The 27,623-nt window shown below is 41.4% G+C and overlaps 1 protein-coding gene across 1 annotated transcript in view; it reads right to left on the bottom strand.

Annotated features, from left to right (window-relative positions):
- Positions 1-27,623, bottom strand: part of HORMAD2 (HORMA domain containing 2) — a 57,950-nt gene that overhangs the window by 11,475 nt on the left and 18,852 nt on the right. Inside the window, exons 7-9 of the mRNA XM_055405250.2 lie at positions 24,696-24,763; positions 20,024-20,175; positions 19,602-19,855 (exon numbers count right to left, since the gene is read on the bottom strand). Of these exons, the coding sequence (XP_055261225.1) occupies positions 19,602-19,855; positions 20,024-20,175; positions 24,696-24,763 (474 nt within the window). The remainder of the gene's footprint in view (positions 1-19,601; positions 19,856-20,023; positions 20,176-24,695; positions 24,764-27,623) is intronic.

Raw genomic sequence — 27,623 nt, 5'->3', positions numbered from 1 at the left:
AAAAGAACATTAAAGCCTTAAAATTTTTGTGGTTTACCTTTTACAATTACAAAATATTCTAAACTATTATTAGATACTTTTCAGTAGGAAAATGTCAGCTACTTTCCTACTTCCACATGCCTGAGTAATTAACTATTAATTCTGTGGTAACTAAAGTAGAAATATAAAACACATATAAACACATTCAAGCACATACTTGAAGTAATTATAAAAATGAAAAAGTTGTTTTCAGTTTGTGGCATGTAGGAGGAAACGTACAGGCAATGACATGATGATGTTATTAGATGTACTAAACTTGACATAGGTTTGCTGATTCTTCAAAAAAGAGATGAACAGATAATAGATACAGAATTGGAAATGATACCCGACTTCTCATAGACTTGCTATGTAGGTCATTTGCTTGAGTCTGAGTCTCTGAAAAGCGCTTCAGCAGGTGTTGAAAGAAACACAGTATAACCGTAAGTACAGAAATGACTCTACAGAGACAGGCCCTGTAAAACAGACAGAAAAGGACCACTCTGGTATTGAGGACTGTCTGAGGTGTAAGATCTCTTTATCGATGTGATGTCCAGACCTTGGGTCATGACTGCCTGCTCCTGCTGGCAGGAAAGAGAGGGTGAAGCTTAGGAGCTTCACTTAGGAGCTCTGGCACCCCAGAAACAGTTCTTGCTTACAAGGTGGAGGCAGAACAGCAAAGATCCCTTCACTGAGAAGTCAGATTTTCACTTTAAACTGGCCCTAAGTTCACTTGAAGAAACAAAGGAAAAAAAACAAAACTAAAAAGTAGTTGAGAGTTTAGAGTGTGGATAGATTTTGTATGAGGGACAGACACCTAAGCTTAAGTTGTATTTTGTTTTTCAGCTATCGGTGAAACATTTTCCAAGTTTTAAGCAGAAAATGAAAATAATCATACCTCTCTTTCTGATATACTTTTATTTGCTAATATATTTGAATCCTTTCCTATAATTAACGGAACTTCCCATGGCATCAGTTCAGTTCACATCTAGTTATTTAACTGCCTGATTCCTTTTTCTGGATTTTATCTATCTCTTGCAATAACTAGTACAGTCACATGGTGTGAAATTCAAAACATAAAATAAAGGTGTACAGTGAGATTCTCCCTGACACTCAGTGCCCTATCTAGAAGGCAACCTCTACCAGTTTCTTGTACATCCTCCCAGAAACTGTTCTGTTTCCATTTTGAAATTAACTGTACAGGTGGCGCTAGTGGTAAAGAACCTGCCTGCCAATGCAGGAGCCACAGGAGATGCGGGTTCAGTCCCTGGGTTGGGAAGATCCCCTGGAGGAGGGCACAGCAACCTACTCCAATATTGTTGCCTGGAAAATCCCATGGACAGAGGAGCCTGATGAGCTACAGTCCACGGGGCCGCTAAGAGTTGGACACGACTGAAGCCACTTAGCACGCGTGTACTGCTAAAAAATTTAAACTGCTAGAAAAAAGTTCACAGTATCATCCTCTTCAAGTAGTTTCACTCGAGCTGGATCAGGCCTGGACCGATAAGGAAGTGAAGGGTTGTGACCAAGTCACCGACCTAGTTGCAGGGTCACGCCTGGTCTCATAGCACATGAAGGTGGGCTTTCTTCCCGCTGCCTCAGGTTATCAGTTATTTTCCCCATCTGGAGACCCCATGTTTTCCTCCTGACTAAAGGAAGTGAGAACCAGACTGTAAAATGAGGATCGCGCAAGCAGAGATTCAGGTACCAGGCATTCAGATGGTGATGGGGCAGCAGGACGACACGGCAGGCATGGGCGGCAGAGCCTTTCAAGGTAGTGAGGAACACAGATGTGGGACAATGAGCTCTAACCAGCGTCTCCCACAGGTAGGATGAAGTTAGGCCTAAACCAAGATGCAAGCAGGATGCAGTAGGTACAGAGGGAGGAGGAGAATCGGGGCAGGGGCTTCATCAACCAGTCCGGGGCTGCTGGAACATGTCTGATGAGCGTCTTCTCAAAACAGCGCACGTTTTTCCCTGACATGAAAACCGAGAGCTGGGAGAATGCCAGACCCCAGTGCTGAAGCTCATTCAGCAGGGAGGCCTTTAAAAACCATACGGGGAGGAAGCCCTCAGAACGTGCTCCGCACAAATATGTAGGGATGAACAATAAGTCCCCCAGCAGCTTACAACTGGTCTGTGTTGTGAGTCTCAGAAACAAAACAAAACGCTCATTTTCAAAAGCTTTCGTTCCGTTCCGTCGCTCAGTCGTGTCCGACTCTTTGCGACCCCGTGGACTGTAGCCTACCAGGCTTCTCCGTCCATGGGATTTTCCAGGCAAGAATACTGGAGTGTTACTAATTCATTAAAATCGAGGCTGCCAGGCGTTGCTTGCCTCCAGGGGGCGCCATTCACATCTCTGCCTGTGACTTCGGTAGCCCTGGAATCGTGCAAGGTCGTCGACACAACCGCGCATGGCAACCCTATGAGGGCAAATGTCATTTTTTGGGCGACCACTTTCTAAGTTTCCCCATCACTAAATTTTGACTTGGGATACAAGATTTCCCCTTGGGCTAATACTTTCTATGATAAGAAGAAATCAGATATTTAGAAATATGAATATGCTTTCTTAAAACTGCAAGTTTGTTGAGTATAAACGGCAGTGTAGCTATGCTACAGAATGTGGCTGGATTATATGCCTAAAATATGACATAGTGTGCATATTTTCCAACGCATAAAGATCTTCCATGATGGGGTAGGGCTGCTCGGCTCAAATATTATTTATTCAGAAATGTAAGGCTATTTCAGATCAAGTTGGCCAGAGAGCAGGGTGGAATAGTATTATTGTTGCAGGGCGTCTGGCACGTACATTGTCACTCTGAGGCTTTCAGGTTTTATGATTCAAAGTTGAAAGTTTCAGAAGAAGAGTTTTCCTGAATGTCTCTTTTCATGGCCATTGTCAAATCCAGCAGGGTAAAGACATCTACCCATTTGAAAAACAATATGACGGTGGGTCACATGAGAGAATAAAACAACAATGTGGAAAAAGTTTCTGTGCATGTTTAAAGTTATGTCAGCATGGTTCATAATTCCTGGTTCGAATATTCCTGCTTAGGAAGCATCTAGCCAAGTGAAATCAAGAAATATTTGTCATCGGTAGATAACAGTTGTGTTCTGTTCTCTCTGTTTTGCATTAATTGGTGAATATGCAGGCACTGATCTTTTTTAAGTTGTGGGGGCTGGGTTTTGTTGTTTTTGTTTTTGGTGGGTAGGTATTGAGCTAATTCCTAGTGGTTTTTAGAGTTTACCCACATTTTCCCTTTTTGTGGAAATATTTACGCTGGGGATTTCCACTAAGGGAATTCAAGTTAGTAGAGCTCTTTGGGGTGTGTATGTTGGGGGGATGATGGAAGGGATATAGCAGCTGAGGCCATATTTCTATTAGTGCCTTTTTTTTCTTGCCCCACTCAGAGTGTTTCCATACACATAAGACTTAGTCTAACAGGTTCTCATGGAATATTACATATGTAAAATATGACCATGGATTTGAAAATGTTTGGCACTGTATCTGGTACATGTTAATCACTCAATGCAAACTGATTGTGTCTAGTTACCTGATTCTGCCTGATTCTGGTGAATATGTGATTGCTATAGATGAAATGTGCCCTAAACTGGCGTATGACTTTTTAAAAATCTGCCTTTCCTTGGGGAATGAGAAGTCTATGGGATCTCTGAGTGATGAGTGAACTATATTTAATAACAGTCCTCCACGTCAGATTTCAGCAGCAAACCTGTAATGTTCCTATGAGTGCAACAGTGGCACTGAAAACTGAAAAGCATGCAAACGGAGACATCCTCTCAAATCCCACCCAAGAAGCCAAGAATAAGCGTGAAAAATTATTCATCTGGTTATTTTCACGGTATAGTGCAACGACTCAGAACCAGGGGGCTGGGTTCCATCACTGACTTGCAAGTTTCCATCACAGTAAAAAAATAAAAAAAAAGGGAGGGGGATCATATTTGCCATGGACCAAACAGCAATGCTTTGAGGATTAATGACATAATGTCTGTAAAGAGGTTGGAGCTCCTTGGAAAAAAGACACTACATAAATATAAAGTAGTATTAATATTTAGGCTTAGTCCACAATGTGAGACCTGCTTTCTCTGGCTCATGAGGTCACCAGCAGTTTGGTAACGTGTGCTCAGACACCCACAGAGGAGCCTTGTTCACTTCCTCCTGAGTGGACCGTAGCACTAATCTGGACCCACCTGGCGGGAGCGCTGTGGAGGCCGCACCCCCTCCTTATGGCCTCGGAGCGGGCATAGATGGAGCGGGCCGACTCCCTGAAGGACTGAGACACGGCCGAGGGAGCACTTCAGCAGCAGGCAGGGCTTCCCAAGAATGCAGTGGGAGTTTGGGAATGTTTTGGCTTAGAATTAAACAAATGTCCAGTCATATTGTATCTTGATTTAGAAGAAGGGCTAAATTTGCCTTTCTCAGACAAAGAAAATTGGGATTAAGAGTAGGAATGAGAAAGCTGCTTCTTGGAATGGTTAGTTTGTGTCTTTAAAGGATTTGGAGGCAGACTCGGATATTTCTGTCCTGGGAAAGCTGTGGTCTCTGGGGACTGGCTGCAGGCTCTTTGATGACTACTTTCTGTCTCCTCGCCGGTGCTTCGTCTTGGTGAACTGGTCATCAAGGGGGGATCTTGCAGAGGTCTGACTGAATGACAGTAAGGTGACGAAATGCATCAGTTTTAAAAGATAAAAGTTAACTTTGCATCTCAGGCATCAGAAACCACCATCTTCAAAAAATGTAAAGTTCATGGATTTACCAAAAGCACTGGCACTTGATAGCGATTCTGAGGCTGTGGCCATGATATCAAAATATTTGAACAAGAGATGGAGAATGTAAAGAAATATTTCTCTTTTTTTAAAAAAAAAAGCTGGGTGTTTTGTTTCTACATTGATGTAGGTTGTGTATTCTTTTAGAAATGATTCGGCTTCTTTGTCCACTGCTTTCTGTGGTATTTCAGACAGATTGATATTGACAATAGGTGCTTTTTTAGGAGAAAGGAAACAGAAACATAATTGCCTTCTAAAGTGGGGAGTAAAATCTACAGGAATTGGAACGCTTTTTCTTAATAAAATATTGACCCTAGTGGTTCTATTTTGATGAGCATTTCGGTCCTCACGCCAGTGTTGGGTGTGGCAGAGCCAGAGAGGCTCGTGCAAGGGGTGTGTCAGGGCCTGGGCAGGGTGAGGAGGGTGTCCCCGTGGAGGACAGGCCTGGTGCGAGGAGTCAGAGGCTGAATGGAGCGAGGCGGGCTCACAGGTATGGGAGACTCTTGGGGCATCAGAGCCTGAGCAGGGTGACATGCGTACCTATGTGTGTGTGGGGAAGATGGCGAGGATGGGAGCTTGGTTACGTTCGAGGGGATGGATACCATAAGTATTATGTTAAGTATAATGGGGGCCAGGTTTCTCACTGATGGAGAAAGAAGTTACAAATATGGAAAGAGATAAAACCAGAATTTCTATGGGATTAGATGGGAACTGGTGGTAGAGGTGTGAATTCACAGATTCATGATAGGAAAACAATTGTGTCTTAGACAGTGGAGGAGGAGTGGGGATGAAGGCCTGATTACCGTGGCATGCAAAGAGGACAGAAAGGGAAGTGGGCACAGCAAGTGCAGGCAACCCTCTTGCAAGCTGGATATGACACAGGTCAATAGAAGAAAGGCATTCCAAGCTAGAGAAGAGTATTTGTTAAGTTATGGAGGCAGAAACGAACCTGGTTTGTTCTCATGACAGTGAGAAAACTGACTCAAGGAAGAGGAACGGTTTGGGTAGTAGTGGGAAATGAGACAGGTAATGTGCAGGCAGACCGTGAGCAGCCTGAAAGCCAGGTAGAGGTGTTTAGACTTGACGTAGTAGGAAATGGGAATCATGAGATATTTTGATTAAACAAGTGATATGATGAGAGTTGCATTTAAAGAAGATGTGGGATGGAGCAGGAGGCGGTGGGAGAGCTTAGAGGCTGTGGCAGCAATTCAGGTGCAAGGGGATGAAGGCCTGGACTCGAGTTCTGGCAGTAAGAACAGACTGGAAAAGGAAAGCTTGGGGGAATTTTGATATCCGACTAAATAAATGATCTGAAGATTCTGTACCTAAGAGGATGAAGATGACGCTGAGAGACAGGGAAATTGGATAAAGAAAGCTGTTTTGTGTGTGGGAAGGAGAGCAGTGAGGAATAAAAAGACGAGCATCCTGGATTTGACACGATAGTGGGACATCAAGGTGGAAATGCCCAATAGAAGATTAAAGATACAGAACTGAAGCTCTGTTCGGTTCTCATGGTCAGGGCACAAGATGAGACATTGGGCACAGTACACATGTGATGATCAAAACCCTGAGAATGAATGAATCCTCCTGAGTAAAGTATGTAGACATCGAAGAGTATAGAGTCAGGACCTTGGACAGGTTGGGGTTTGCCCACAATTAGAGGCGGGAGAAGGAGCGAAAGTAACAGAAATGGATGACAGCTCAGGAGGGTGGAAGAGAGAACAGTGTCATGTCATAGGAATAAGAAGGAACATTTAAAAGAGAATATACAGTCAACATCATAAAACAGGTCAAGAAGAATGAAAACTAAAAGAGTAAAGACTGAGAGATCTCTTATTGGAAAAGTCACTCTTAGAAACAGAGCAGGAAGGTGAGGGTGAGGGAGAAAGCGCCCTTTCTGGCTCAAAGAGCAGCTGAGGAGGGGTGCGGTAAATGGACAGCATCTTGTGAAAAACTCTGCATGGGAAGAGCACAGTGAACTAGAAGGGTAATCAGGATCACGCGAAGCTTTCTCCTACCTAATGTCTGAACAGCTTCATCCAAAGTTTCCTCACCTTCCACTGTGAGAATGTCAAAGTCCTGCTTTTCAGCAGAGTCAGGATTGTGACACAAAGTTCCCAAAACCAAGTGGAAGAATTTATCTCTCTGTATGTTCTTCTAAGTTAATAGGAAAGCACCTTGGTGGACTTTCAAATTATCTTTTAATAATATTTTTTCCCCTAAATTGAGACTATGAATGTCCTGGCAAGAAGCTCCAAAAAGACAGAGTATGCATGACAAATTTAAAACATGCAAATATTTTCAGATAATATCATTATTATATTCAGGGGCCTTCTACACATCTGAGATATTTATCTCCAAGTAGAAGACTATGAGCTAATATTCTCTTCTTAAGACCATTCAGACTTAAATACTTTAAATGTGATTTTAAAGTAGCTTTATAGTATTATGAAGTGTTTTTAATGTTAAAATTGTTAAGCAATATTTCACCAATTCTGAGAAGTCCTGTCTAAAGCAAGTTAGACCAAATCTTTGTTCTTCAAACCAAAATGCTTAAAGAAAAAAACTGCATTGCTGGTCCTAAAAATTAATTCTTGAAATATTTATTTTTTGAGGAGTACATTTACTGATTTCTGGGTGAAATGGTACATTGACACGCCATCAGTATTTATTTAGTTTCCTCCCCAAACCTCACTAGAGTGACAGTAAAGAGATTTAAGAGTAGAAACCCCAAAGGACTGGAAGAATAAGAGAGAAAACAACAGCAATGACAGTTTGGAAGCTGGAAAGCAGACAGATAAGAGGTAACTAATGTCGCTGGTAACTTAAACCAGCAGTGGGGCAAACCGAGAGCCATCCACATGTACAGGGGTCTAAAGAATTTCCAGCATCAGGTACTTTTGGAATAAGGAATAAGAAGGGTGGCTAGTGAAAGTGAAAGTGTTAGTTGCTCAGTGGTGTCCGACTTTTTGAGACCCCATGGACTGTAGCCTGCCAGGCTCCTCTGTCCATGGGGGTTCTCCAGGCAAAAATACTGGAATGAGTTGCCATGCCCTCCTCCAGGGGATCTTTCCGACCCAGGGATCAAACCCGTATCCCTTTTGTCTCCTGCATTGGCAGGGGGGGTTCTTTACCACCAGCGCCACCTGGAGCTAACTAAAGAAAGTGCAAGTGCTCAGTCGTTCCGACTCTTTGAGACCTCATGGACTATACAGTCCATGGAATTCTCCAGGCCAGAATACTGGAGTGAGTAGTCTTTCCCCTCTCCAGGGAACCTTCCCAACCCAGGGATCGAACCCAGGTCTCCCACATTGCAGGTGGATTCTTTACCAGCTGAACCACAAGGGAAGCCCAAGAATACTGGACTGGGTAGCCTATCCCTTCTCCAGTGGATCTTCCCTATCCAGGAATCGAACCAGGGTCTCCTGCATTGCTGGCGGATTCTTTACCAACTGTGCTATAAGGGAAGCCTGCAGCTAACTAAAGACCTAGTAAAAGACATTTATGAAGCAGTTGGAATCCTTAGACCCCTTCTTCAACTTTGCAAAACCAAACAGTTGCCCACCCAGGCATAAAATTGGAAATTCCCTGAAGAAGGTGGTAGAAGGTAGTGAGATCTAGATCACAGTTGAGGCAGGGTTGTGGTGCCGGAAACGGGGGGATTGAGTGAAAGTATGCACAGTGAATGTAGAGAGCCCCAGCCCTGTATCTCTGTTTGGCTCCCAAAGCACTGGTGACCAACATAAACTGAGGAAAGTGACCAAGAGGAAGTATTTAAAAATACAGATGCTGAGCATTCCCCCAGAGGCCTGATCGTGTCACTCTACAATGAAGGCCCATGAGCTCAGAGCTTTCTAGTCCTTGCACTTCTAAGTACAAGCAGCCAACCAAGGACCGCCAGCCGTCTTTGGCCTCTGAGGAGAGAGAGGTCAGGAAAGTGAACAGGGTGGAGGAGGAAACAGCAAACAAACAGAAGAAACAAAGACATACAGAGGGAAGAAATGTATCTAGAGTATCAGTGTCCTCTGAGGTAAGAGGCCGTTCTGTGAGCATGAACAAGAGCAGGTAACTGTAAAAAGGAACACCCAGAGAACAACAAAAGGCTCTTGGGAACAGGAACACAGTAGCGCAAATAAAGACTCAGCAGAACAGGATCATGTTAACAAGAGGTATCCCCGAGAGCACAAAATGAAAGCACGAGGATACGGAAATGGTAGAGAAAAGATTTTTATAATAGAATGACTGTATACAGGAGGTCTGCTATCTGAATACCATACTAGGAGATCCAGAAAGAAAGAGTAGAGAGTTTTGAGCAGACATAATTTTCATCAAGGAAATAATTCAAGAGAATTTCTCAGAACTGAAGGAGCACCCAAGTTACCAGACTCAAATTGGCCAGGGTGACAAACATAAATAATTAATTAAAATAATTAATAAAATTTCAGAAATCTGAGGAAGCAGCTTCCAGACAGGAAAATAAAAAACAAAACAGATAATAGACAGAAGCTCAAAATCAGAATGACTTGGAAATTCTTAACAGAAACACCAGAAACTATAATATTTTGAGGAACAACGCCTCAGAATTCTCATGAAAAATAATTGTCCTCCTAGATCTTTATTTCTGGACAAACAAATATAACTGTAAAATAATATTTTTAGGGCTTGAAGGATCTCAAAAACTTATCACTGATCACCCCTCTCTAAGGAAGTTATTAAAGGACAGGCTCCACAGAAACGAGGGAGAAAAACAAATCAGGAGGAAGGTCTAACACAGGAGAGGCAGAGAATTCCCCAGAAGCTGTGGAAGGGAGATTTCAGTATGAGAGGCAGGCACCAGGCGGAGCAGTCATGCAGATCTGATCAAAGGGGAAAAGCTCCAGGGGAAGTTTCTCAGCGAGGATGAAGTTATTGCATCTGAGTATCTGAGCGGGGTCTTGGAGCAGCACTGCCAGTAGATCTTTCTGTGGCGACAGAAATGTTCTGCATCTGTGCCGGCCAGCACAGCACTCACTAGCCAGAGCGCTGGAAGTGTGTGACTGAATACCTAAACTTATTTAATTAAAACTTCAATAGCCACATGTGGTTTGGACAGTGCAGGTCTAGATAATCTGCAGAAAGTCTGGAATTGAATTAGGAATAAGTAGAGAAAAAGCTAAGCAAATGAACAATTATTAACTGCAGGAAAAGCAAAAATTTATGCAAGAAAAGGAATCATGACTTACTGCATAACTCGGCTCTTTGTAGAATTATATAGATGAAAGAATCTACTGCAAATTAATGACATAACCCAAATCATATTACATATTGGGAGAGTATTAGATGGCTTGTTTTATCTTACCTTCACTTACCAAAAAAGGTACAAATACTTTCTCCAGATCAATAATTTTACTTCTCTGCATTTGTGCCAAGTCGCTTCAGTTGCTGTCTGACTTTCTTGGACCCTATGGACCATAGCCCGCCAGGCTCCTCAGTCCATGGGATTCTCTAGGCAAGAATACTAGTGTGGGTTGCCATGCCCTCTTCCAGGAGATTTTCCTGACTGAGGGATCAAACCTGCATCTCTTATGTCTCCTGCATTGGCAGGTGGGATCTTTACCACTAGCACTATCTGGGAAGTGCTTTACTTCTCTACTATATTCTTAATAGCTATATAGCACCTCATTTAATTGGTCTACCAAAACTTATTGAACCAATCTTTCATTGAGGGACACTTAGGTTGTTTCGAATTTGGAACAATTACCAATAGGGCTTTAATGTTAATAATTAATACCATGGATCACTGCTTTTTAAAATTTAACTGTAATGAGGCAAAGTTTATATACTATTATATATACTGTTGATCCCCTGGAGAAGGAAATGGCAACCCACTCCAGTATTTTCGCCTGGAGAATCCCATGGGCAGAGGAGCCTGGAGAGATACAGTCCATAGGGTTGAACAGAGTTGGACATGACTGAAATGATTTAGCACACACAGCTCACATATATACTGTTGAGTCTATTTTAAGTATATTATACATTTCTAGGAGCCTTGATACATGTATATATCCTTGTAACCACACTACAATCAAAGTGGAGAACATTTCATCACCTTAAAGTTTCTTTATACTTCCTTGCGCTAAATCCCCATCCAACCCCCACACCTAGGGGGTTGGAAACATCAGTTTGTTTCCTCTCATTTTAGATTAGTTTTGCGTCCAGAATTTCATGCAAATGAAATCAAATAATATGTACTCTTATCTGACTTTTAAAAATTCATTCACGGTTTTGCACAGTTGTTTATTCTTTATTCTTATTATTGCTGCTACTAATCCTTTGTACTGAGATACCACAATTTACTGATCCCTTGACCTGTTGTTGGGTATCTGGGTTGTTTCCAGTTAGGAGTTATGAATAAAGCTGCTGTGAACATTTGTGTTCCAGTATTCTTGTGATTATATGTTTTCATTTCCCTTGGATAACTAGGAGTGAGATTGCTGTACCACATAGTAAGCATATATTTAACTTTATAGGAAACTGACACAATGTTCTCCAAAGTGGTTGTACCATTTAACATACCCATGAGCAAGATATGAAAATTCCAAAAGATCTACCCCCTTGACAACACTTGGTATTCTCAATTGTAATTTTAGTCCTTCTAGTGAATATAGACTAGTATCACATTTGGGTTTTAAATTTGCATTTCCTGGATGACTAATGACATAAAGTATCTTTTTATGTCTTATTTGGCTATTGGTACATATTTTTTGGTAGTGTCTGTTCATATTCTTGGGCATTTTTAAAAAATGGGGTTGTCTTCTTGAGTTGAAAATAATCTGTATAAATATAATCTGTACATATAAAAATCATATATTCTGAATACAGGTTCTTTGACATGTAAGATATGTAGTAAGACTTTTTTCACTCAGTTTTTAGCTTGCCTTTTCATTTTCTCAACAAGTATCTTTCTGGAAGAGAAGTTTTAAATTTTGATAAAGTTCAATATATCAATATTTTTCCTTTTATTGTTAGTGTTTTCAGGGAACTGCTTAAAAACATTTTGTTGGACATTTTGTTTCCTCCTGGAAGTTTTATAGTCTTAGCTCTGACCACGGTGGTATAAAATTAGAAATAAAGAACAGAATAAAATTGGGAAACTCACAAATATGTGAAAATTAAACAATATACTCCTAAACAACCAATAGGTCAAAAAAGAAATCAAAAGAGAAGTCAGAAGATTATTTGAGATGAATAAAAATGAAGATACACCCACTTTTTTATTGGGTTGTTTGTTTTTTTGATACTGAGCTTCATGAGCTGTTTGTATATTTTGGAGATAAATCCCTTGTCATTTGCTTCGTTTGCAAATATTTTCTCCCATTCTGAAGACTGTCTTTTCGTCTTGTTTATGGTTTTCTTTGCTGTGCAAAAGCTTTTAAGTTTAATTAGATCCTATTTGTTTACTTTTGTTTTTATTTTCATTACTCTAGGATTTGGATCAAAAAAGATCTTGCTGTAGAAATCAGAAAGAGAAAAACAAATAATGAGTATGTGGAATCTAGAAAAATGGCACAGATAGACCGATGTGCAGGGCATGAACGGAGATCAGCTGTGTGGCCCTGGGCTGCAGGGGAAGCAGTGGGATGACCTGGGATACTGGGGCTGATGTCTGTGCACCGCCGTGTGTGAGGCAGAGAGCGGTCTGTCGAGCACAGCTCAGAACCGCACTCTGCAGTGACCAGATGGGTGGGTGTGGGTAGGATGGGAGGAAGGAAAAAGACAGGGTGTATATATATACATTATATATACACATGCAGCTAATTCACTTTGCTCTACAACACTGTAAAGCAACCATGTGCTGTGCTGTGCTTAGTCGCTGAAGTTACAACAGAACACAAATATTGCTAAAGCAGTGCTTAGAGGGAAATTTATAGGCATAAATGCTTCAAAGAACCTAAATTTCCAACTTAAGACACTGGAAAAGTGCAAACTAAACTTGAAAACAAGAAGAAAGGAGATAAAGACTATATTGGAAATTTGTGAAATGGAGAATACAAAAACAAATATAGAGAAAATTGATGAATCCATAAACTGCTTCTTTGAAAGATCAACAATATTGACAAATCTATAGCCAAGAAAATGAGAGAAGACTCAAATTATGGAATTTTCCAGGCAAGAATACTGAAGTGGGTAGCCATTTCTTTCTCCAGGAAATCTTCCTGACCCAGGGATCGAACCTAGGTCTCCTGCATTGCAGGCAGATTCTTTACCATCTGACCCACCAGGGAAGCCATTGAATTAGAACAGCAAAAATTACTATTGACTTTACAAAAATATAAGAAAGCATTATAAAGAGGTACTATATAAATCCCCTGTCATTTGCTGTATATGTCCATAGAGATAACATAAATGAAATAATAAGTTTTTAGAAAGACACAAACTACCAAAACTGGCTCAAGAAGTAATAGAAAATCTTAATAGATCTATACCAACTGAAGAGACTGAGTTAATAAGTTTAAAATTACCCACAAAGAAAAGCCTAGACCCAGATGGCTTACTTTAATTCAAAGAAAAATTAATGCCAACTCTTCACAAACTTTCCCAAACAGTAGAAGACTGCTCCTAACCTAATATTACACTGGTTTTAGTATAATAATAACACTGTGTTATATCAGGTTATTACAGGCACTTTTTTTAACCCAAACAACACTTTCAGTCTTACTCCTTTAAAAACAACAACAGCAACAAAACTTACTTCTTTTAGGCTAGGGTTTAATAATAGTAAAATCCAAAGTGTCACTACCTAAGATTACTCACTATGCTTTTCTTCTATTTTATATACATATATTTGTATATATATATACACATACACACATACACACACACCTGTATATCAATATGGACTTCCTAGGTGGCTCAGTGGTAAAGAATCTGCCTGCCAATGCAGGAGCTGGTTCGATCCCTGGTTGGGAAGATTCCCTGGAGAAAAAAATGGCAACCCAGTCTACTATTCTTGTCTAGGAAATCCCATGGACAAAAGAGCCTGGCGGGCAACAGTCCATGGGGTCTCAAAAGAGTCAGACATGACTTAGAGACTAAACAACAACATCTATCAATATACTCTTTTTTCCTTTATGTAAAAGTGATACATACACAGCTCATCAGACTGGCTATTCCTACTCACAACAGGAAGGAAATAATTCTCTGATATGTTAAAGAGTGATTCATATATGAAAAAAGGATGACTTATATGACTGATGGGAAAGTCAACTAACTTTCATTCCTTTTCATGGTTAACAGAGGATAACAATTATATTCTGTAATGCAGAACAGAAAAATTAGTTGAAAAAAAATGTCCTATTAGACAAAAAGAAACTTTGTGAAAAGGACTATAGCCCTGTGATAAAGAGAATGATGTGTGGTTTTGAAGTCTGAATATTTTCTGTAGATAATGAGCCTCCTCCAACGTTTTCAATAATCAACTCCATTTCCAAGAATCTAAGATATTCTTGCCAACACTACATTGTATCAGACAAGGCATATATGCTTCATGAGATGTAATGATATGAAAATCACCAGCCTATACCTCAAAAATTCAAAACTTCAGAGTTTAGTGGGAGAAAATAGGGTTTTGAGTGAAAAGGCTCTTGTTTTAATCCACTGACTAGAATACATAGCAATTCTAAGGAATTTCAGAAAATATCTTTCTAGTCCACACTTAAATGGTACCATTTACTTGGGCACTAATATACTTTACATTCTAAGTTCTCAAAAACAAATCATTTATACTTAAATACAATGTGTTAGCACAAAAGGTAAGAAATGGCCTTCACAAAGGGAAAAAAATACATTCCAGTAAGCCATATATTGTTATATGTATTCTTTTGTGGAATTCATCAAGAAGAAAAAACAACCCCTTCTAAGGGTTCCGTTCCGTCGCTCAGTCGTGTCCGACTCTATGCGACCCCGTGGACTGTAGCCTACCAGGCTTCTCCGTCCATGGGATTCTCCAGGCAAGAATACTGGAGTGGATTACCGTTTTCTTCTCCAGGGGATCTTCCCGACCCAGGGATCGAACCCGGGTCTCCCGCATTGGAGGCAGACGCTTTAACCTCTGAGCCACCGTACAAAGACTCATAAAGAGCTCACAAAATTAGAAAATTACCACCTGTGGATCCCCACTTAAAAATGGATAAAAATACAAATTCCCAAAGAGCTTTCTTTTTTAAATTATTTATTTTGGCTGTGCCGGGGCTTCATTGCTGTTGGGGCTTTTCTCACGTTGAGGCGAGTGGGGACTCCTCTCTAGGTGCGGTGCGGGGATTGCTCTTGCTGCAGAGCACAGGTTCTAGGGTGGGCTTCCGTAGCTGCGGTGTGCGGGCTCAGTAGTTGCTTCTCCTGGGCTCTAGGGCACAGGTTCAGTAGTTGTGGTGCACGGGCTTAGTTGTTCCACGGCATGTGGAATCTTCCCAGACCAGGGATGGAGCCCACGTATCCTGCATTGGCAGGTGGATTCTTTACCACTGAGCCACCAGTGTCAGTCACTCAGTCACGTCTGACTCTTTTCGACCCCATGGACTGTAGCCCGCCAGGCTCCTTTGTCCATGGGATTCTCCATGCAAGAATACTGGTGGGTTGCCATTCTCCTCCCAGGAATTGAACCAGGTCTCCTGCATTGCAGGCAGATTCTTTACCATCTAAGTCACCAGGGAAGCCCCCCAAAAGCTTTAATGGCTTAATAAACTATGAATATTGGTCTCTACAATTGACATGGTACATTAGCTGGCCATCTTTTTATAGCTGTTTGGATGTGTTAGTAATTACTAGAGTCACTTAAGAAGCCTGGGTTAACTACCTGTATTAGAAAGAAGTACTTTTCCCTCAGGATTTAAACTTAGCATAACATTTTTTTAAAAATTCTATATCCATAGGTTATTGTCACCATATAGATGAGTTCTTTAAAGAATAAGCTTGTCCAAGAGTCTCTCTCTAGGGTACGTGACTATTGCTCTCTATCCAGCTGAGCACAACAGAGAAAACAGGTCCCACTTCACGCAGTACTGTGCAGTGTCACTGTGTTGTGTGCCTACTACCTAAGGCCTAAAGCTCAAAACACCCTACAGGGAAGGAAGACCTGTCCTGAAGATGTGGCCAGAGTAGATACAATGATGAGGAACATTAGAATAGGGTTTTGCAGACAGTGCCACAGAAACCTGTTTTGTCCTGGGATTCCATGGTCTCTTTACTTGGGTTCTGTCTCCTGTTTTCCAAGTGGAGTTTGGTTTTAAGAGTTCTTATCATTTAAGAATTTTTAAATTTCAAGTTTGTCTCTTTTCATCATTTCTGATCCATGACCAAATTATGGTCTGAAGTATTTCAGATACAAAACAGAAATGGTAACCAAAAGGATGTGAGAAGTGAGAAGAAAATAGGAGCTGAATACATTCCTGATCAGGCTGTTTGGTAAAGATTTAATGCAATACAAAGATAAGGAACCTGGGAGGAGGAAGAGCATGTTTGGTTAGAAGTTAAAATTCCATTTGATGCTGAATTTGAGGTACTCGTATAATAAACATGTCTACGTATTGAAGGAGAGGTCAGTTTGGAATAGGGAGACAAAACCAAACCAGAGAAATAGAAGAAGACAAAGATGAAAGCAAAACATGAGCAAAATAGAAAAACAAAGCCATAGAAGAGATCAGCACAACCAAAAGATGACTTTGGAGAGAGAAGTAAAAAAGTACTGATTTGGGCCAACATAACCCAAGAAAACTTTTGAGAGTCCCTTGTACTGCAAGGAGATCCAACCAGTCCGTTCTAAAGGAGATCAATCTTGGGTGTTCATTGGAGGGACTGATGCTAAAGCTGAAACTGCAATACTTTGGCCACCTCATGCGACGAGTTGACTCACTGGAAAAGACTCTGATGCTGGGAAAGGTTGGGGGCAGGAGGAGAAGGGGACGACCAAGAATGAGATGGCTGGATGGCATCACCGACTCTATGGACATGAGTTTGAGTGAACTCCAGGAGTTGGTGGTGGACAGGGAGGCCTGGTGTGCTGTGATTCATGGGGTCGCAGAGAGTTGGACACGACTGAGTGACTGAACTGAACTGAACCCAAGAAAAACAAATGGGGCACAAAAAAATACCAGATATAAAAACAGGGAAATAACTACAGAAGCAGAAGTGATTTTTAAAATTATTAGACCTCCATGAATAATATCATACCAAAATACGAATACTTGAAGACAGGGGAGAGAAAGGTCAGTTATTTATATTTTTGGTGTGATGTTATTCATGGGAGGTACCTTGTAATTTTAAAATTCACCTCTGTTTCTGTAGCTATTTCTCCTTGTTAGAGGAAAAATGTAGAGTCATCTCTGTAAACTTCAGTGTGGAAAACATTTTTTAAATAAAAACTGCCAAAGATAGCTGAAAAGACTGATAAGTTGAACTATGCTAAAATTAATATTCTGTTCATCACAACACACCATTAAGAGAGTAAAAAGGCAACTCATAAAGTTGAAGAGATATTCACAATACATGCATCTGACAAAGGACTTATGTAGAATATATATTCAGAACTCCTACAGACTCATAAGAATGAAAGACAAACCCAACAGAACCCAATAGAAAAATGACAAAAGACTTAAAAAGAAATTTCACAAAAGAGGACATCCAACATGGCCAAGAAACATATGAAAAGGTGCTCATCTTCCTTAGTCATCAGGAAACTGCAAATTAAAACCACAGTGACATACCACTAAACACCCACCAGAATGGCTAAAATTAAAAAGGTGGAAAATGCCAATGGCTGGTGAGGATGTGGAGCAACCAAAACCTGCTGATGGAAGTGTAAGTTGACACAAGCACTCTGGACGTTGTTTTGTAGCATCTGTTAAAGCTGAACGCACTCACAGCCTGTGGCCCCGCAATGCTACTCCTACCAGAAATGTGTATAGTTTACTAAAAACCATGTTCAGAATACTTGAAGAAGTGAAAAAATGTTTCACACTCCATGATTCCACATATATAAAATAAAAAACAAGAGAAACTAATCTATTCTGATAGAAGCCAGGAGAGAGAGTCCTGTTGAGTGACTGCAAAGCGGGACTGAGTTTTCGCAGAGTGCTGGTGCGACTGTGTTTCCTGATCTGGGTGCTGATTTCACATGTGCATTCAGGATGGCAAGCAAGATACTAGCGAGCTGTACTGAAGGTGGCACTCTCTCTCACCTCCCACACCAGTCCTTGGGTCCAGTTTGTGAATATTTACTTAGCTGTATTCCCCGGTGGCACTGGTGGTAAAGAATGTGTCTGCCGATGCAGGAGACATAAAGAAATGCAGGTTCGATCCCTGGGCCGGGAAGATCCCCTGGAGAAGGGCATGGCAACCCACTCCAGTATTCTTGCCTGGAGAATCCCATGGACAGAGGAGCCTGGTGGGCTAGAGTCCATGGGGTTGGAAAGAGTCAGATATGACTGAGCATGCGTGCAAGATATATATTATGATGTATGTTGTTTTCCGTATGTGTATTATACTTGGATTTTAAAATGTAAAAGGAGTCTGGTCTACCTTACCCCACAAATAAAACTTTACTCCAAGTGGAATAAAAATTTAACTTTAAAAAGAAAAACTTTAAACTTTTATAACAAAGTTAAGGAAAGTATCATAAATGACCTCAGATAAGGAAGGATTTCTTAAGAATATCCAAAAGCACATGTTAGAGGAAAAGTTTGACTACGTTAAAATTAAGAATGTCTCTTTAGCAAAAAGCATCTTAAAGAAAGTGAAGAGACAAGCCACAAACCTAAAAAAAAAAAATACTGTAACATAAATAATGGAAACAAGTTATTATTTAGGATATATTTTTTAAATCAATGAGGAAAAGATAAATAACCCAATAGAAAAATGCATAAAAGACTTGAATACTTTATATACATAAAAACCCACAACAGCCAATACACATGAAAAGATGCTTAAGCTCATTAATAATGAGGGAAATGCAAACCGAAATCAAATCATGAGGCATTACCATTTACATCCAGTGGTTGAGCAGAAACCATAAACGTGGGTAATATTAAGTGTTGTCAAGGATGGTGAGCACCCCCTCCACTGGTGCCGGAGCACAAATTGGTACAACCATTTTGGAAAACAGTTTTTCACTAAGAAAGTTGAAAATGTGCAAGCCCTAGGACTCTTTGGAATAGTCCTCAGAGACACTCTTGTATATGTGTACAAGGAGGTGTATGTATGAATGTTTATAACAGTTACAAAGAGAAAGAATGTCTATCAAGAGTAGAATATTCTACAGCAGGGAAAATGAATGCACTCTAACTTAGGGTTATCCATAACACTTGTACCCTGGTCATCAAGAACTTAATTATACTTCCAGTGAGCATGAATAAACACTTACAATATTTTTAAATGTTTAATATGCTCTTTTAAGTTAAAGAAAATCCCAAATTTCCTAAATTCATGGGTACCTTTTGTGAAAAGAAGTATATTATTGGGTTGGCCAGAAAGTTCATTTGGGTTTTGCGTAAGGTGCTATGGAAAAACCCAAACAAAATCTTTGGCCAACCCAACAGAAGGTCTATTTTTTCCTCCTAGCCATGGACAGTTTCATTTAACAAAGTGTATTTCTTTCTTGAAGATAGTGCTTTTTTAGAATAAAGACTCAAGGTCAGGGCCTAGTTTTGTTTTCGTTTTTATACCCAGCACACTCCACTGGATGGTTATACTGTGATATGAGCTGTGCAGGAGCTGAAACACGTCAGCTGGGTTTAAAGGGGCAGTAGAGGGGCACTGCGGCTTTGTCTTACGTCATTGTTGCATTCCTCCTCCTCCTCATCGCAGTCAAGGCCCTGATGGGCAATCTCGGTCGTGCTGCTCTCCTGGAAGAGGTTGTTCTCCAGATCAGACACTCTGGTGGCTTCGGCTGTGACTTTTACTTTCATGCTATGAAAGCCAGTGGAGACCATTCCCACTTGCAGGTTTACAGGCTCCCCTTCAAACAGCAGGAAGTGTGAGTTTACTCCTTCTTTAAAACCAGGGGGCTGGTAATCATTTGGGGTCACTGCAAAATGGAAAGGGCAGAAAACCAAGTGAGTTTCAGGAGAACAAGTCAGATTAGTCTTTCATGTGTAACAAAAGCCATCTCTTTCAAAAGCTTGCCAAAATCCTTGTTTATCCAAAATACTACTTCAGCACTAAAGAGGGGATTTGACTAGAGGTCTCCACCTACCTGCATTGTAGTAGTGGAGCGTCATGGTCAGTATAACATCGTTAGGAAGGGGTCCAAGGTTCTGCATCAGTATGTACAGTTTACGGATCAGCAGAACACTGGCTTTCTTGATATCTTCTCTGTTTGTCCCACTTTCGAAGCTTGTGTTACTGCTATAATCGCATAAGAAAACAGCACACTTTTCACTCACAGATAATATTGAAAATCTATTCTAAAAAGAACAAAAATTTTTACTGTATGAGCAAATATAAACTAAACGTAGGCCACTCTTGAGACTATTTTAGAATGTAAATAAAGGAGTTACTGTACTTTTTGCAATGTATGCACAAAGGGATTCTTAAGTAGCAAGTTCCCTTAAGGCATTTTAAATGTGACCTGATTTTTTTCAATTTGATTTATAAATGACCGCATAATTTAATACTGAGAACAATGGACTTGACATTTAATATTGGCTGTGTTGCTAACTAGCTGAATGACTCCGGTCAAGTCATTTAGACACACTAGGTCAGTTAACGCCTTTGTGAGATAAGCATACACATGTTTCTACGCCTCTCCAAATTAAATCAGTTGTCATCTCTGGCCTTTGTACCATCTGGGTATCTCTCAGAGGCATCCCCTTCTCACTCTTGCATGGATTATCACCATGACTGATTGTTCTTCCTGTTTTCCTTCTTGTTCACACTGTAAAACATTCTCCACACCACTCCTAATATATATTCCTAACAGGAAAATCCACTCGTGTCACTCTCTTAAGTTTCTTTTATTGCTTCCATTATTTTTCAATGAAATTCGAGAACAGTGTGTATACAATGGCCTTTCATCGGCCACACCCTCACCTCCACCTTCATCTGTAACTAGTCGCTGATTCTTTCTTTCTTGAAGTGAAGTCGTTCAGTCGTGTCTGACTCTTTGCGACCCCATGGACTGTAGCCTACCAGGCTCCTCCCTCCATGGGATTTTCCAGGCAAGAGTACTGGAGTGGGTTGCCATTTCCTTCTCCAGGGGATCTTCCCGACCCAGGGATCGAACCCGGGTCTCCCGCATTCCAGGCAGACGCTTTGACCTCTGAGCCACCAGGGAAGCCTTCTTACCGCTATGCATTTGTGTATGCTGCTCACTCTGCTTATACTGAGCTTTTCCCACTTGTCTTCCTGACACTCATGCGTCATCTCTTCAGGGAAGTCTCCTCTGCTCATCCCTATACCTCACCCCTGTGTATAACTATGTGTCTGTCCCCTATAGACTGAGTGGCTGTATTTTTCATCTCCACAGGACTAAGTTTGGTGCCCAACCCCAGTAAGTACTCAATAAACATTTGTTGTATTAATGAGTGAATGAACAAATTGGGCTAAATTACCTTCCAACTCTAAACAATTTTTATTTCTCTCCAAAAATTTCCCCCCGATTAGTCTCACATTTGAGTAGTTTCCAGGAAGGACTATGACTGCAATGTATTTGTACAATGCCTTTCACGTGGTAAGGACGCAATACTGAAAAATAATCCTTAGTAACTGAACTACTAGAGGCAGTGTGAATTCATAAAACAAACATTATTAAGTAAACACATTTGCTCCTTTTCCAGTTTTGAACAACTTAAAGTTTTGTCTGCCAGGATCTAGCCAGTTTGAAATAAGTAACCAGAGGGAAGGGTGATAGCCATGAAGTTCATGAGATCCTTCAGTATACATCATAGTCATGAAATCGTTTCATGTAAAATCATATTTAAGACTTCCTTGCACTGTTTTTTAAAAGGAAAATCATCTTTACTATGGAAGAGGTGATAAGGTAATTTTGTATGAACAGTCACCCAAACAAAGGCCCAGCTTTGGTTTAGTATGCATCACCTTCTCTTCCCCTGAGTAGCAGAAAGATTCGGCCATTTCTGTTATACTGCTCATCTCTCGATATATGTGCCTTCATGACAAAAGAGATTAATCTGGTTGTCAGTGGTACTTAGATTTGAATTTTAGAGAGCAAAAGGCAACTGTTTTATGTAAGACAATATATATGAAAAGCTCTGAACACTCTGTAAAGTATTATACAGATGTTAGCTAATGATGCTTAGTGCCTTAATTCTTATTCCTAGAACTTACTTCCTCTTCACATCCTAGTGCTGTCTGGAAATTTTACAAGGGAGAGGATTATAAGGGTATGAATCTTGGAGAGAAATTGTAAAACTTGTAGTAAATGATGAGACAGAGCTCATCGTATGGAAAATTGAGAATGAGGCCACATTTCTCTTCAGAGTCATTCCTTTCAGAGAGACTCTTACCTCTGAGTGGAGCTCTCTACCACCCAGGACTTTTCTCCATCCTCCACCCGCCCCACTTCTATTCCATCTCGTTAGGAATACTCAGCTCTCTCTGAATCCAAAAGCTGGGAGGGGAATAAAACATGACCTTCTGAAGCAACTGTCCTTGTCTTTGCTATTTAACCCATTCAGTTCAGTTCAGTCGCTCAGTCGTGTCCGACTCTTTGCGACCCCATGAATCACAGCACGCCAAGCCTCCCTGTCCATCACCAACTCCGGGAGTTCACTCAAACTCATGTCCATCGAGTTGGTGATGCCATCCAGCCATCTCATTCTCTATCGTCCCCTTCTCCTCCCGCCCCCAATCCCTCCCAGCATCAGAGTCTTTTCCAGTGAGTCAACTCTTCGCATGAGGTGGCTGAAGTATTGGAGTTTCAGCTTTAGCATCAGTCCTTCCAATGAACACCCAGGACTGATCTCCTTTAGAATGGGCTGGTTGGATCTCTTTGCAGTCCAAGGGACTCTCAAGAGTCTTCTCCAACACCACAGTTCAAAAGCATCAATTCTTTGGTGATCAGCTTTCTTCACAGTCCAACTCTTACATCCATACACGACCACTGGAAAAACCATAGCCTTGACTAGATGGACCTTTGTTGGCAAAGTAATGTCTCTGCTTTTTAATATCTAAAACTTAAAATTTTAGACTTGATAGGAAAATGCAGTGCTTTCCAGTCTTCTCCATACAAGGACCCAATATAGATGGTTATATTTGTATGACATATGGGGGTAAGCAGATGAGAATATTTGTGTCTATAGGTAAACAGAGCAGGGGCTTCACCTATCCCAGTCCCCATCTGGCTGTACTGAGGGTAGAAAGGATCGTTATCTTGGCATAGCAATTCAGAAGCTTTGGGTTAGTGGTTTGATAGAGCCTCACAGAGTTCTTCAATCAACACCACGTGCACAGCCCCATCAATATAATTTCTACTGATGTGCTACCCACCAGCCACCATAAAGACCACACCATTACCACCATGACCACTGGGTACTGTTTACTGTGTGCTTCTTGCCTTCCGGGGACAGGTAAAGCTTTACCTATGCATTGTAATTTGACAGTCACAGCAACCATACGAAGTTCAGTTCAGTTCAGTTCAGTTCAGGTCAGTCGCTCAGTCGTGTCTGACTCTCCGCGACCCCAAGAATCCCAGCACGCCAGGCCTCCCTGTCCATCACCAACTCCCGGAGTTCACTCAAACTCATGTCCACAGAGTCGGTGATGCCATCCAGCCATCTCATTCTCTGTCGTCCCCTTCTCCTCCCGCCCCCAACCTTTCCCAGCATCAGTCTTTTCCAGTGAGTCAACTCGTTGTATGAGGTGGCCAAAGTATTGCAGTTTCAGCTTTAGCATCAGTCCTTCCAATGAACACCCAGGATTGATCTCCTTTAGAATGGACTGGTTGGATCTCCTTGCAGTCCAAGGGACTCTCAAGAGTCTTCTCCAGCACCACAGTTCAAAAGCATCCATTCTTCGGCGATCAGCTTTCTTCACAGTCCAACTCTCACATCCATACATGACCACAGGGAAAACCATAGCCTTGACTAGACAGACCTTTGTTGGCAAAGTAATGTCTCTGCTTTTTAATATGTTATCTAGGTTGGTCATAACTTTCCTTCCAAGGAGTAAGCATCTTTTAATTTCATGGCTGCAATCGCATCTGCAGTGATTTTGGAGCCCAAAAAAATAAAGTCTGACACTGTTTCCACTGTTTTTCCATCTATTTCCCATGAAGGGATGGGACCAGATGCCATGATCTTAGATGTTATTAATTCCACTGTGTGGATGACAATGCTAATACCTGGGGAGGCTGAATATTCTGTCCAAAATTATATGACCAGAAATGTCAGAGCTGGGGATCCAAGCTAGATCTTTCTGCCTTAAGAATCGGGACTCTTAACCACTAAACTTAACTGCCTTTCCGTTCCGTTCCGTCGCTCAGTCGTGTCCGACTCTTTGCAACCCCGTGAACTGTAGCCTACCAGGCTTCTCCGTCCATGGGATTCTCCAGGCAAGAATACTGGAGTGGGTTACCATTTCCTTCTCCAGGGGATCTTCCCGACCCAGGGATCGAACCCGGGTCTCCCGCATTGGAGGCAGACGCTTTAACCTCTGAGCCACCAGGGAAGAGCTACTAATATCACCTGTAAGGAGAAGAGGGAAAGAAGCAAAGGAAGCCTCTTCTCCCACCACCTTCATCCACGGATTTCAGAAATTTAAACAATTATTAATTCCCTTTTTATAATAGCAGGTTTTTTGTAAGATTATTGGGGAAGTTACAAGGAAGTATAAGGCCTATCTCTGGCCTCAAGAGGTATGTTTACCTCAATCCTATGTATTTCTTATGTTCATTAAACAGATTCTACCTGTTAAAATCCATAGTGGCTCCTTCTTTCGTGTATTTGAATTTGAACTGGTATATCTCAGTCACTTTCTAGAAATATCAAGGGGAAGAAAGAAAGAAATTACTTTCAGAAAATCTCTGGGTTTTCTTATCTAGTAACAGGTGTTTTCTTATCTAGTAACAGTACACACCTTCACTGCATACCTTCTATACCACCGACATACCTGTTTGCTTTATAGCATGACATTATTCAGGAGTGATATCTCCAGACAGAAAGATACCAGTTTTTCTCCTCCAAGCTAAAAATGAGTTAGATGGCAGAGTCTATTGTCACTGCTTTAAAGCTGGAGAAACTAAAGCCCAGAGTCAAGTGTTTACCTGGCTTTGGTCAGTAACAGTGGAACCAGCTAAGAAACCATTCATTCATGGAGTGGATATTTATTGAATGTCTACTTTGGGTCAGGTCCTGGAGTCACTGTGGTGAGCATGACAGAAAAGGTCCCTGTTTTCCGGAGTATACAGACTGGTGGGAGAAATGGCCAGTAAATAAGTAAACAAGTAACATAATTTCAGGTAGTAATAAGTGCTGTGGACAATGTGAAGCCCAGCCTGTGACAGAGGACGGACGGGAGAGGTGCTGACTGGGTTGGGAAGGGCCAAGGAAGCCCTTGCTAATGAGGCGATGTTTGAGCTTAGCCTCCTTGACAAGGGTCAGTCCTGCGCAGACGTGGGGGAAGGCAGGGCACCCCAGGCAGAAGGAACAGCAAGGCTAACGCTCCAGAGGAAGAAAGGAAGCCTCCGTCAGGATTACAGAGAAGGCCAAGTGGCTGAGGATGAGTGAGCAAAGGGGAGAGTGTAGGGGATGAGGTTGTAGAGGAAGTTGTGGTGCCTTGTAACTAAGAGGCTTGGACTTTATTCCAAGTAAACAGGAAGTGAATGGTGAGTGGTATTAAACATGGGAGTGATTTGCATTTCTTAAAGATCACCTTGGCTATTTTAAGAGTTCAGAGAAGTGGGAACCATGAGAGCAATTAAGATGTTAGTAATGCAGGGAAGACTACAAGGCATCAGGTAAACTAGAAAAATTCAAAAAAGAACCAGAATCTGTGATATCAGGTCTTTTTTCTTTTTACTTTCGTGATCCTGCACTAAAAACTAGAAACCACTGCTATCTGCTAGTTATAAATAGAGACAAACATAAATAAATAAGCTAGAAATAGAGAGGGACAGATTTCCTCATGAGAGATATAGTCCATTTAAAATAAAATGATCGTCTAGCAGTTGAAGCTAACATTTGACCCAGATACACATACAGTTGAATCTTGAACAACTCAGGTTTGAACCATGCAGGCCCACTTAAACATGGATTTTTTTCCCAATAGTAAATACTATAGCTGTATGTGATAAGTGATTGTTAAATCCAGAGGATGTAGAACCAAGGATACAGAGGAACTCTGTACATGGAGGATCTACCATAAATTATACATGACCTTCCACTGCCTGGGGGTCACCACCCCAGCCCCTTTGTTGTTAGTCAACAGTAATCTATCCACAGAGCTGGAGAAGGTGCTGAAGACGCACAGGCAAAGGGTGTGAGTTTAAGTCAGAACACAAAAAAGACTCTTCCTTCATCGTTTCAGTGTTTTGTTCCTTGACAGTGTGGGAATGGGAACGTTAGATTGATGAGGAAAAAAATCACAACGTTCTTGTTACCTGTGTCTGTCTGAGCTTTGGTGTCCCATTAATCACAGTGAGCCGGTCCTGGGGATGTTGGCTCATGCTGCTTACATTCTTATAAGACTGATTTGTAATGGAGTTAATTTTAAGAGAAAAAAAATTTTCTAGCAAAACAATCTATGTGAGAAATTAAACCAAGATCAGAAAGCTGCTTTGTGAGTCCAATAGGAGAGATGTATGAGACTGGAGGAGCCTACAGCAACAGGTTTCCTCCAGACAGGCTAGATACACAACATCCTTCTTCGTGGATGAGGGTGTAGTTGCCCTGTCAGGTAAACAATGCCTGTTCTTCCTGCCCACCCATGTTTCCCAACCAGCTCTAGTTTTTTGATGTTCCAATCTATTTTTTATTTTAATTGTATCAAGAGTAGATCTTGAAGTGGTTGATAAAAAATTGACACTTTCTAATTTGGTCTGTAGGGCAACTGACAAGAGAGTCGTGTTTGTAATTGTTTTACACTGTGTGTGTTAGTTGTGTCTGATTCTTTGCGACCCCAGGGACTGCAGCCCACCAGGGTCCTCGAGCTCCACGGAATTCTCCAGGCAAGAATACTGGAGTGGGTAGCCAGTCCCTTCTCCAGGGGATCTTCCTGACCCAGGGATTGAACCCAGGTCTCCTGCATCACAGGCGGATTCCTTACCATCTGAGCCACCAGGGAAGCCCAATTGTTTTACAGAAGATGCTCATCCTTAATAACTTCAATCTGTGTCTGATTGATCAGAGAAGGTATATTTACAGCAGGCACTAGTCTCTTCTTAACACCTCATAAAACATTCTCCTGCTTTTCAGATTAATGTGTTGCCTAATAAAGATGAGCCTTTAAGCTGCTCACCGATGGTTTCTATTAATCATCCTGAATGTGTCCACATGGACCAGAGCAACAGCAACATATACAGTCTTTCATTCTCCCTCGCTGTTCCAACCCACTGGCAAGACTTTTCATTCCTGTCTCCACAGCGCATCCCCAGGCCATCTGGTTCTCTTCACCCCATCCAAGCCAAGACCAGCTCTTTCCATCTGATCTGCTTGCTTCCAAACTATTCCTCCTCCTCCAAATTCATTCTCTGTTCTATGGCCAAAAAGAGTTTGGAAAATGCAAATCAGACCGTGTTGCTCCTTTGTTAATGGTTTCCCACCGCCCTTAGGATAAAATCCGGTTTACCTTGGTCCACTGGCCTGACTCATCTGTGCCCTGCCGACCTCTCTGACCTT

The sequence above is a fragment of the Moschus berezovskii genome, chromosome 19 (genome assembly GCF_049115385.1).
Source record: "Moschus berezovskii isolate FMDL1 chromosome 19, NW_MosBer_1.0, whole genome shotgun sequence".
Classification (NCBI taxonomy): Eukaryota; Metazoa; Chordata; class Mammalia; order Artiodactyla; family Moschidae; genus Moschus; species Moschus berezovskii.
This window is presented reverse-complemented; position numbering and strand designations above follow the sequence as displayed.